Raw genomic sequence first — 12,666 nt, forward strand, 5'->3', positions numbered from 1 at the left:
TGGGTAGCTCATTTCTTTTTAGCAATGAATAATATTCTATTGTCTGGATATACCACAGTTTATTTATCCATTTATATACTGAAGGATATCTTGCTTGCTTCCAAGGTTTGGCAATTGTTAATAAAGCTGCTGTGAACATTTGAATGCAGGTTTTTGTGTAGACATCAATTTTCAGTTTCACTGGGTAAATACCAAGGAACATGATTGCTAAGTCATCAAGAAACAGTTTGCTCTAATAATTAGAAAGAAAAGTAAACCAACTTGACAGTGTTCCCCAGTAACCCAGGAACTTTATAGCAGTTACTAATTTTTATGTTTATTCTTATGTTTGTTTTCACAAGAACAAAGGATTAAAAAACCCTTGCAAACAGAAAAAAGGGTATACAATTATTATTGCACTATGTTTTCTCAGAGGGAGTGAACAGCACAGTTTCTTGCACAAAGTAGATGATCAGTAAATAGTTGTTCAATGAATGAATAAATGTGTATACAAACTGGGAACTTTCTTAAGGCTTGAAGTGTGTTTAGCACCTGCAGTAGAAGGTAGATTTATATGCTAAGCATTAAGTTTGGAGGACTATGTGCAATTTGTAGCATTTTTTTTTCTCAAGAATTGTATGATTAGTTTGTAGTCCTTTCTTCCAGTCTTTAGATACTAATATTATAGCAACCATAAGTCATTTAGTGATGAGAGTTTTAAAGGCTTTCTATAAACTGTTTCCTACAGTGGTTTTCTTAGTATACCACATTTTGAGCAGAAGCAGTAATATTAAAATGGGAGAGCTCTCTTTTCCCTCCTCACATGACATCCCACAGGGATGTGCACTTCCCTAGGGGGAGCATGCAGATGGGCAGTTGCACGGGCTGTGGGAAGTGCTTTTGGACTCTGGCCCCAGGGCGGTTAGGGGCAGGTGTCTACGACTCCAAAAGCCCAAGTGGGTATGTGTTACAGTGTGCTCTTCCAGCGTTGCCATCTGCAGATGGCTTGCGTTAATCAGCTTAATAGACTCTCTTCCTTATTGCAAGGGCAGGGGGCCAGTGTGATGGCCTGAATTCTTGCCCAGTGTACCGGAAGAGTCAGATCACATGTGGGCTGGAAGGATGAGTGCAAGGTTTTATTGAGTTATGGAGGTGGCTCTCGGCAAGGTGGATGGGGAGCCGAAAGAGTGGGATGGAGTGGGAAGGTTGTCTTCCCCTGAAGTTGGGCCACCCAGCAGACAGAGTCTTCTCTGACTGCCCCTGGCTGAATTCCCCTCGGCATCCAGACATCCTTCCTCTTCTCCTTTTCTCTGCCATGCTGCCCCGCCACTCTCCGTCACTCTGTTCCTCTGCTCTTCTCAATGTTTAGCTGCTTGTATCTGTGCCCACTAAGGCCCCAGGCTTGTATGGGCACAGGATGGCAAGTGTGGTGGGCCAAAAGACAGCTTTCTGGGCGCAAAAACAGGAATGCCTGTTCTAACTTAGGGTCTCTGGTCTTCAGGCTTAAGGGTGGGGCCTTTGCTGAGAAATTGCCCTCTTCTACCCAGTGTTTCCGTGTTTCCTGTCTATATCAATATAACTGGTAAAGACTGATTATATGGTAATAGGGTTTATTTTAATCCAAGCTAATATACAGAAAACCTTAATGTTTCATCTCATTCCCATTCTGTCTTCTGAACAGCTGGGTTTTCAAGGACTCTGACGATTTCTTTTTAGTTATTTCAGTGATTCAGGGCCAGAATTTTCTTTCTGCCCTTTCATTGTTTCTAAAAACCGTTCTGGTTTCTCTTTGATTAATTCCTATTTTTTTCTTACCTTACCTTCTATCTAGATTTAGAAGGGTATGAGACTTGAGTGTTGTGGCACTCAAGGGAATTGTCAGGAGAAGTTACATTTTTAGAGTTTAAAGAACAAATAAGTGAGTTGACTTGGGTAAGGTAGAATCCAAGGCCCAGAACTCATACAGGAAAGCCTTCTTTTGCAATTATATAATTAGTAAGATTGCTTGCATTTATTTTCAGTTATTCTATGAAAGGATAATTTTTAAAAATTATTTTTAGATGAAAACAAGAAACCAGTTTATTTGATTACAACACTGGATAACACAATGGAAGACCTGTTAACGCTAGAATATGTAAAGGTAAGCACTTTGATTTATATCTGCTTGATATGGTAAGTATACTGCTGAAATGTTATAATCAAGCTTTGTAAGTTTGTTATTATTCAGTTGTTTAATCTTCACTCTGACATAACCTCTCTGTAACTCCTAAAACTAAGGTTTTTTTTTTTTATTTTGTCATCTTGTATTAAATAGTTATGAGTTATAAATACTTCATATAGCAAAATAACATTATGTTCTAAGTAGAAATGACCTGCAGTTTGATTTCTTTTTCTCTCAACAGGGTACTGAGAAAGAAACACACTTTTTAGATAGAGTGTATTGTTATATGATACAAGATAATGCTTTCACTTTATTTTCCACTGTTTTGTGAAGTTACCTGATATTCCTAGTGTCAGTAACTCCATTCCTGTTTTTATTGATTTATGATATCCATTTTATCATCTGTTAAGCTTTTCTATGTACTGTGGTCTGTTTCTAATTTTTCATGTTTCTGTTGACTTATTTTTATATGTGTCAGAGTATTTTAATAATTACTTTATAATAAGAGTAATAGAGAAAGCATTTAATCACTTTTAAAACCATTTTTGCTATCCATTATTGATTAGATATTTTAGGATTTTTGTTGTAGCAGATGCATTGTATAGCTTTTATATAACAAAAGTGTTCTAGATCTAAAGAAAATGGATGAAGAAAGTGTACATATACAAAATTGAACACTATTCAACCTTAAGGGTGGGGCGGGGAAATCCTATCATTTGTGACAATATAGATGAATGTGGAGGACATTATGCTAAGTGAAATAAGCCAAATACAGAAAGACAAATACTGCATGATCTTCTTTATGTGTGGAATCTAAGAAAACTGAACTCATAGAAGTAGAGAACAGAGTAATGGTTACCAGAGAGTAGTAGGGATGGGAGGGAGAAAGGAGGGAGATAATAGGGACTTGTCAATCAAATGGTACAAAGTTCCAGATAGACAGGAAGAATACTTTTTGAGATCTGTTGTACAGCAGGGGGACTGTAGTCAATAATAATGTGCTGTTTACTTCAGAACAACTAAGAAAGTGAATTTCAAATGTCTCACCACAAAAAAAGGTGGGAAAGTGAGGTGATAGATATGTTAGTTAGCTTAATTTAATCATTAAACATTGTATACATACATCAAAACATCACATTGTACTCCATAGTATATTTAATTATGATTTGACAGAAATATTATTAATATATTTTTTAAAAAGAAAAAGAAAGCACAGAGTATTTGGGTACTTGGTGGACAATTCTGTCACAAATTTTGTTTTGTTTTTTTTTTTTTTTTTTACAGAGTTTCACTCTTGTTACCCAGGCTGGAGTGCAATGGCGCGATCTCGGCTCACCGCAACCTCCGCCTCCCGGGTTCAGGCAATTCTCCTGCCTCAACCTCCTTAGTAGCTGGGATTACAGGCACACGCCACCATGCCCAGTTAATGTTTTGTATTTTTAGTAGAGACGGGGTTTCACCATGTTGGCCAGGATGGTCTCGATCTCTTGACCTCGTGATCCACCCGCCTCGGCCTCCCAAAGTGCTGGGATTACAGGCTTGAGCCACCGCGCCCGGCCTAAATTTCGTTTTTAAATATAGGAAGAATTAGGAAGAACCATACAGAGTTGTTGATGACTGGATGATTATTCTCCACACTTGATAATATCCAACATTTCCTCTCTTGATAATAAGAATGATAGTACGTAACATTTATTGAATACTTACTATGTGCCAAGAGAGTCCCATACTTACATTTTCTTTTGTTCTGGTGAAGCAGTTGCTTCTTTAGGTAATTATATGTATGTGTATATGTATATATATATGTATATGAACAGCTGGAAAATTATATAAATGTGTATTAGGACTATAATGTAATTGTATATGTATGTCTTCCTAATATGTCCTAACAGATTTGTTTTCTCTTTGGCTAGGCTGAAAAGAACGTACCCAACTTGAAAAGTACCTATAACAATGTTTTACAAATGATTAAGGTATGAGTAGATAATTAATTTTATAATTATATACTGTATTTCTATTTCTTACAAAAATTATTGTAACTGGAATTGTAAGATCCTTAAAGATAAGAAAATATTATAAATTGTATCCTTTATGCCATGAAGCATAATGCCTTGTAAGGAGCTGGCAAGCAAATACTCATTGACCTATCAGTAAAACAGCTTTGTTCTTTAGGTAAATTTTTCCTCTTTGGATATTCATTTACATACTGAAGCACTTCTGAATACAATAAATTATCTTAATAATATTCTTCCACAATCAGAGGAAAAATCAGCCCCAATGTCCACTACAGAGACTGAAGACAAAGGAGATGTCATTAAAAAATTAGGTATGCTTTTTAAAATTTAGCATAAACTTTCTTTCTTTCTTTTTTTTTTTTTTTAAAACCAAGTACGTCAATAAATCTAGACTCTGGCTTTATTATTAACTTTGAATATTGGCTTCAGAATTCTCTTGCCTGTGTTAATATATAGAAGGACTCATTATATGCCAGGGTAATTGTAGAAAATAATGGCAAAGGAAACTACTGCTGAATAAATTGTGGCTTTTGTTTATCATATGTAATAATTGGTTTTAATTTTTAATTTTATTTTTGAGATGGAGTCTCACTCTGTCACCAGGTTGCAGTACCATGACGCGATCTCGGCTCACTGCAACCTCCCCCTCCTGGGTTTAATTTTATTTTTGAGATGGAGTCTTTCTCTGTCACCAGGCTGGAGTACCATGGCGTGATCTCGGCTCACTGTAACCTCCCCACCCTGGGTTCAAGCAATTCTCCTGCCTCAGCCTCTTGAGTAGCTGGGACTATTAAGCATGCACCACCATGCCTGGCTAATTTTTGTACTTTTTACTAATAGAGACAAGGTTTCACTATGTTGTCCAGGATGGTCTCGATCTCTTGACCTTGTGATCTGCCCACCTTGGCCTCCCAAAGTGCTGGGATTACAGGTGAAAGCCATTGCGCCCAGCCTTGGTTTTAGTTTAAGATTATACAGTATGAGTATTAGATTTGAAAAAATTTTTTTTCTTCCATCTCCCTCCCAGTGGGAGTATTAGACTTAAATTAAAATTTATGCATTTTATAACATGATTATTTTATATGAGATCAAATATGACAATCAAAATTTGAGTAATTTCAGCTGGGTGTGATGGCTCATGCTTGTAATCTCAGTGACCCAGGGAAGAGAGGGCTGTGAGGGTTGAGGTTGGAGGATTGATCAAGACCAGGAGTTCGAAACTAGTCTAGGCAACATAGCAAGACTGTCTCCAACAAAATTGTAAAAAATTAGTTGGGCATTGTGGCGTGTGTCTGTAGACCCAGTTTACTTTGGAGGCTGATGTGGGAGAATCATTGCAGCCCAGGAATTCCAGGAATGATTGCACCATTGTGCTCCACCCTGGGTGACACTCTGTGTCCTGGGTGACACCTAGACTCTGTTTTGGAAAATATCCCAAAATCAAAGAGTATCAGAGCATATTTTAAAATCAGAGTGTAGTGCTTCTGAAAAGTGAAAAGTTGCAATTTTGATAATGACAAGTATTACCTAGTAATTATTGGTTCTCAAAAAATTTTGAAATTTATAGCTACAGTATTTTAGTTTCAAATGTTTAGTTTCTTCTAGAAACAGAGTTTTATCCATTTATTTGCATTTGTTTTCATTAGATTTGATTGTTTTTTAGAATTTTCAATTCAGTAGGGAATATCATACCTTACTTTCAACTGAATTGCAGATCAGGTTTTCTTGACTATCACTATTTGTGGTGATATTTCAGTTACTTTATAAGTATAGCGAGGTAACTACTAAATGTTTTTCCTCATGTTTATTATTAATTTTTTTTTCAGCTTTAAAACTATCCACGAATGAAGATATTATTACTTTGCAGATTTTAGCAGAATTATCGTGTTTACAGATCTTTATTCAAGATCAGAAACGTAACATTTCTGAAATTAAGATTGAAGGTAATAAAATTTCATAAAAAGCAAATTAAAAGGCATTAAGTGAAAGAAAGGCAGCTAGTCATTCTTTTATTCCCATAGGGCTTGATTCTGAGATGATTATGAGGCCTTCAGAAACTGAAATAAATGCAAAGCTAAGGAATATAATTGTTTTAGATTCTGATATAACAGCTGTATACAAAAAGGTAAGAATTTTTAAAATTAAGTAATGGTACATCATTAAATAGGATTATTCTTTAAGAGCGGTCATAGGTATCAGTTAGACAGTGGTCAGAATTTAGTAATGTGACTTACTATGGGTATGGGTTTTGGAGTCAGGCATAATTGGGTTCTTAGGTCTACTCCTTAGTAGCTGTGTGACCATTAGCAGGTTACCTAGTCTTGGATTCTGTTTCTTTATTTGTAAAATAAGAATTGCAGTATCACTTAAATGAGATAAGTATAAATAATGCTCCTACAACAAAGTTTTGGAAGAGAACTTAGTAAATACCGTTTTCACTTTTTTTTTTTTTTTTTTTTTTTTTTTTTTTTTTTTTTTTTTTTTTTTTTTTTTTTTTTTTTTTTGGTTCTCTTCATATACTCTGAATCTCCTAATGCATTTTAGATACATTTGATGGTCTGAAGTCTGAGTGAGATTTTTTTAAAAAGCTTACTTTCATCAATGATTACTAATAAGAGAGTCCTTTGAACTGGATGATTAGTTGTTGAAGGTTAGGCAATTTGTTACTGGGCATAAAACGTAAGGTTCCTGGACTGGATACTACTACAGAGTTGAACAACCAGCATCCTCCCTGAAGCAGGTAGGATTATGTATGTAAGGAGGTTAAAGGAATATCAGATAGTAGGATGAGGAAAAGCTGAAGTACTTGTTGAGTCAGGAAGTCAGCATTTGGAATACATCAGGAAGAAAGAAAATAAATAGATTTAGCCAGTAATACTAATGATATAATGATTACCTGATCTTTATGTTTAAAAAATTCTTATTTTTAGTATCTTCTTCTTATGGCTTATTTAGTGGGAGAGAAAAACAGTTCCAGCATCAAAGAGAAATGACTCATAGCAATAAGGAATAAGAGACCTTCCAGAGCCATGGTTTTATTTGCTTCTATTACTTTTATTTTAAAAATCATAGTATCAGAGTATTTAAGAAATAGATTATCCATTTTATTTTCCCTATCCAGAAACTAAAGCTCACAGAAATAAAGTATCTACTAAAAGTTATACAGAACTGAGAGCATGATCCAACCCATTGGTTTTTTTTGTCTGTACTTTTATTGTAAATTTTATATTATTTTGTTTTATTGAGACAGGCTTGCTCTGTTGCCCAGGCTGGAATGGAGTGGCACAATTTTCTCTGCCCTTGTGTGTGCCATTTGTTGTTATCTTATTTATTCTGTACAATTTACATAGCCTATATTTTGCTGATTATGTTTTCATGCTATTTAACATGTTACTGTCTACTGTGTTTCCTTAAATTGGTATTTAAATCTCAGGGCACAGTGAGATTCAGGGCTTGGGAGTGGGTGTTGGCAAGATACTTCATAGTTGGTGGTGTGTATTTTCAAATGAGGCACACAGTGTGTAGCTGTCTTTTTTTCTTTTCTATTTTGCACTGTCTTGGGATAGCTTTCTTTTCTTGATGTTAGAAGCTATTTGTTATGATTTCCTGTAATTTGGTCTTGAGGTCTCTGTCTGGAGAGTGGCCATAAGCCAAAATAGCCACTTTGTATTTCTAGGTGCAGGCATGTTGGTCAAATGGGACACTGGGGATGGAACACAACAAAACCCCTCTAGGGGTGCCCACGAGGGAGGCCGACAAGAAGTCTAGAGGCAGTATGGACATTTCTTCATTTATTAAATGGGAGAGTTCACCAGTCTTTATGCTGATATCACCAATAATTTTGGCTTTTTGAAAGTTTATTCTCCAGTAGATTTCTTAGGCAGGGCTCATAGGAACAATATTCCTTGACATTTATATTTGCAGGGCAGTTTGACTGGATTTTAAATGCTTGGCTTGAATTTTCCTTCCTAGATGATCTTAAAACATGTTACTCCATGTCTTATGGCCTAGTATTCTGATGACAATTTGACTTTCTTTCACATCTAAGAACTTTGTCATTTTGCCCAGATATTCAAAGCTAATCTGAAGCTTTTGTAGGGACTTTGGACAGGTAAATATCACAGTAGATGATCAGGAACTGGTTTAGCAATTTTGTGGCTTCTCAAATTGAGAGCAACTCTTGCTCTTAGGCTAGTCTGTTTCCTTTGAGAAAAATATTTTAAGTTTAAGCCTGACAGCCTGGATTCCAGATGCCAGTTGGTTGAAAGAAGTGGAGGCGTCATCATTTAGTTTATAGATTTTTGCTTAAAATACCCATTTTTCAATATGGTGTTTTATTAATCATTTTTCTGTACCTAAATTCTCCTTGACCACAGCCTTTCTGCTCTAAACTCTGTCTTGAGCACATCTGTTCTGTTGAACTCAAAGAGAAATAGTCATATAGCCCTACTCATATGACTTGCAGAGGATATTCAGTTCTTTCTTAACTAATTTACCAGTATTTATATATCTTTATATATGTATATATAAATTATACATGTATAAATACTGGTAAATTAGCTACAAAAATACTATATTATATAATCATAACATATTTTATGTATATGTAATTCTCTCTTTCTTTCTCTCTCTCTCACCCCCCACCCCCCTCTCTCCCTCGCCCCCCACCCCCCCCTCCCCCTCCCTCTCCCTCTCTCTGTCCAATCACACAATCACAGCTCACTGCAGCCTCCACCTTCCCTGGCCCAGGTGATCCTCCCACCTCAGCCTCTTGAGTAGCTAGGACTATAGGTGTGTGCCACCATACCCAGCTGATTTTTATAGAGATAGGGTTTCATCATTTTGCTCAGGCTGCCCTCAAACTCCTGGGCTCAGGCAGTCCACCTGCCTTGGTCTCCCAAAGTACTGTTACAGACATGAGCCACTGTACCTGGCCTATTTGAGATACTATAGTCAGCAAAAGATACAAAGCCCTTCTCCACTTGGAAAAAATGGTAGTTAATCAATAATATAAAACAATATTAAAAAGTGATACATGCTTTGTAAACCAAGAAAGCAGGGTAATGACAGGTAATGATTCAAGTGTTGTATTAGGATTTTCAAGAAATGCTTTTTCACAGAAGAAACATTTGTCAGAAATCTGAACTATGGATTTGAGCCTTGTTGAAAGAGCATTTCAGGTGGAGGAAAGAGCAGCTATGAAGGCCTTGTAGCAGGAAGGTGCTCCATGTATTTTGGGAGGTTGTAGGGGCCTCGGTAACCTTTGAGTAGAATTATTTATTAGTTTCTGTTTTGGTTTGGTTTTTACTTTTTAAAGTCAGATTTATTGAGACAATTTACCTACAGTAAAACTTGCCTTTTTTAGTTGTAATTCTGTGAGTTTTGGCAAACATATACTGTTGTGTAACTTATCTTCTGCGGATACAATGGGTCTGTCACTCCTAAAAATTCACTACTGCCCTTTGTAGTTAGCCCTTCTCCTGATCCCAGCACCTTGGAATCACTGCACTATTTTTTGTTCCTACAGTTTTGCAGTTTCCAAGTATCACATAAATGGAATCATGAAATTATGTAGTCCTTCACATCTGTTTTTTTTCTTAGCATATGAGATTTTAATTTTGTCTTTTCTTTTTATGTCTTGATCAGTCTGCTTAGAGATTATTGATTTTATTGATACTTTGAAAGAACGAGCATTTGTTTCCATTGAATGTTCTGTTTTTAATTTTATTTATTTCTGCTTTTTGAAAATTCCTTCATTCTGCCTGCTTTGGATTTAATATGCTCTTCTTAGGGTAGAAGTTTAAATTATTGATTTGAAGATATCTATTTTCTATTATAAGCATTTACTACTATAAATACTACTTTAAGCACTGCTTTAGCTGCATTCTTTAAGTTTTGTTATGTTGTATTTTTATTTTCATTCAATTCAAAGTATTTTCTAATTTTTCTTCTGACTTTCTTTACCCATTGTTTATTTAGAAGTATGTTATTTAACTTCTAAATATTTTGAGATTTTTCAGATCCCTTTCTGTTACTGATTTCTAATTTAAATCCATTATGGTCAGAGGAGAAACCATTTCAGTTCCTTTAAATTTGTTGATACTTGTTTATGATTAACCTTGGTGAATGTTTCAGGTGTACTTGAAATTAATACATGGGCTTTTCTGAGCTAGCTAGATGAATGTCTTTCATTATTTTCCATTATTTCTTCAAATCGTTTCTCTGCTTCTGTCTCCCTCTCTCTCTCCCTTTCTCCCTGGCTCCACTGTTTTCTCCTCCTCCACTTTTTCCCTATTCCTTCTCCTGAATTCCTAAAATTCTTACTAGATTTCTGTTTACGGTCCCATAACCTTTGGATGTTCTGTTCAAGCTTATCTCCCATTGTTATTTTAGTACATTTTAATTTGAATAATTTCTCTTGACCTGTTTTCAAATGTACTGATTTTGTCCTTGGCTCTGATGAATGTACTAACAAACCCACTGAAGGTATTTGTCATCTCTGTTACCATGTTTTTTAATCTTTAATATATCCCTTTGATTCTTCTTTTTTCCATTTTCTCTGCTATAATAATATTCACCATCTATTGATGCATATTTTCCACCTTTTCCGCTAGAAGCCTTTACCATATTAATCATAGTAATTAAGATTTTCTGGCTGATAGTTTTAACCTTGATGATATAGATGAGCTTGATTCTGTTGATTGCTTTATTATTTGTTTGAATTTTTTTCCCTTGTTTTTATTGGGCATATCATAATTATTGATTGAATGTCAGACATCATATCATGTATTGCAGGAGTCCTCAGTCCCCGGGCTGTGGACCAGTACCCGTCCCTGGCCTGTTGGGAACTGGGCAGGACAACAGGAGTTGAGTGGTGGGTGAGGGAGCCTTATTGCTTGAGCTCCACCTCCTGTCAAATAAGCCGGGGCCTTAGAGTCTCATAAGAAGTCAAACCCTGTTGTGAACTGTGCATATGAGAGATCTAGGTTGCATGCTCCTTATGAGAATCTAACTAATGCCTGATGATCTGAGGTGTAACATATTCATCCCCAAGCCATCTCCCCACTCTCCAATCCCCCAGTCCCACTTTTGTGGGAAAATTGTCTTCCTCAAAGTAGGTCCCTGTTACCAAAAAGGTTGAGGACTGCTGATGTATAGGATAATAGAGACTGAGGTAAATATCATAATATTTATGTCTGGAAATGGAGGTGCCTCTTTTCTGCTAAGCTGTTAGCTTGGGGTGGGGGCAGGTTGCGCTTAGCTTGGTTTGAATTTTAGATTAATACGATTTCCTTCACTGAATTACTGCTTCAATTTCCTTTAGTTGTACCTTTTGCTTATGATGAGTGAAGGCCATGTTGCTCAGATTCTGTTCCATGCTGAGCCTTTGACCTTTCTTCTATTCTTGTACCTCAGAAAATTCTTTCTACGTTCTTAGCTCTTTTCCTAGATGTTAGAGACTCCTGCTGCTTATTTCTTAGTGCTTATGAGCTTGATGGTATGTATTTGGGGAGAAGGGAAGGTGGTTTGGATAGGCTTGTTAGTGTCCTGGTCCATTTTCATTTCCAGCCAGGGCTGTTTCTGTGAGTCTCAGAAATGGAGTATTCTTGGCAATCCTGTCCCTCCTCTTCATGGCAGCTAATTGTTATCTGTCGAATTTCCCATGTGGGATGACTACCCTTACCTTCCCCAGTAGAGGGAGACCTCTAATGATCTGGCCCCAGGAGTGTTTTTGTTCTTTCCCTAGATAAAAAGTTTTATTTTATTCTTGTACCTAGGATACTATATCTTCACCTGTGCCCTGAGGGCAACAAGGTTTACTGCCCTTCCCCTAGTTTCTTATGGCTTTTGTTTTGAGAAGATGATAATCTTGGTGGTGCTTTGAGCCTTTTTTGCAATGGAGACTCCTCACCTTTTCCAGGGTTGTGCCAAGGAAAGCTTTCTCTGGTTTCCCACTTGAACCCTGCTCCCATCTTTCTCAAGAGCTCCTCACGTGTATGCCTCCCAGGGATCCTGTATCTCACATTAGTCCACACTTACCCTTTATCATTTCAGTTGAATTATTCTTACCTATCTTTTTAGTACCTGACATATCTTTCTCTTGCTCTCTACCACAAGTGTGCTGGTGCTTATTTTTTGTCTCTCCCCAAAGGTACCTGTTTTTCCTTAGATTTCAGGGTCATTTGTTGTTCTGTGACCTCAGATTGCTAATGGTTTTAAGAAAGTTAAGATTTTGTAGTTTATCTTTTTTTGTCTTTTCTTAAGGTTTGGAGGGGCCCCCACTCCCGCTTTGTGCACCCTACGCAGAAGCAGGACTGTAGACTTCTTTTCAGTCCGTCTTGTATATCAGCCTTCAGAGGACACTTACACTTCTGGTTCCTGAGGATTCTTTGTTCTGTGGTTGTAACTGATTTGCTTGTTGATGGCTCTTTAGCTCCCTGTTCTTACTTGATTTTACCATTTAGGAGAATTGAGAAAGCTGTAAACTTAGTGCTCTGTCCATCTTCCAAA

The 12,666-nt window shown here is 36.6% G+C and overlaps 1 protein-coding gene across 3 annotated transcripts in view; it reads left to right on the forward strand.

Annotated features, from left to right (window-relative positions):
• VPS13A (vacuolar protein sorting 13 homolog A) overlaps window positions 1–12,666 on the forward strand; it is a 239,033-nt gene that overhangs the window by 96,309 nt on the left and 130,058 nt on the right. For all 3 annotated transcript variants that reach the window (XM_017543278.2, XM_017543280.2, XM_017543281.2), the window contains exons 27-31: window positions 2,040–2,119; window positions 4,054–4,113; window positions 4,313–4,466; window positions 5,982–6,098; window positions 6,177–6,280. In XM_017543278.2, coding sequence (XP_017398767.1) covers window positions 2,040–2,119; window positions 4,054–4,113; window positions 4,313–4,466; window positions 5,982–6,098; window positions 6,177–6,280 — 515 coding nt within the window. The remainder of the gene's footprint in view (window positions 1–2,039; window positions 2,120–4,053; window positions 4,114–4,312; window positions 4,467–5,981; window positions 6,099–6,176; window positions 6,281–12,666) is intronic.

This window comes from Cebus imitator, unplaced genomic scaffold, assembly GCF_001604975.1.
Source record: "Cebus imitator isolate Cc_AM_T3 unplaced genomic scaffold, Cebus_imitator-1.0 Scaffold150, whole genome shotgun sequence".
Classification (NCBI taxonomy): domain Eukaryota; kingdom Metazoa; phylum Chordata; class Mammalia; order Primates; family Cebidae; genus Cebus; species Cebus imitator.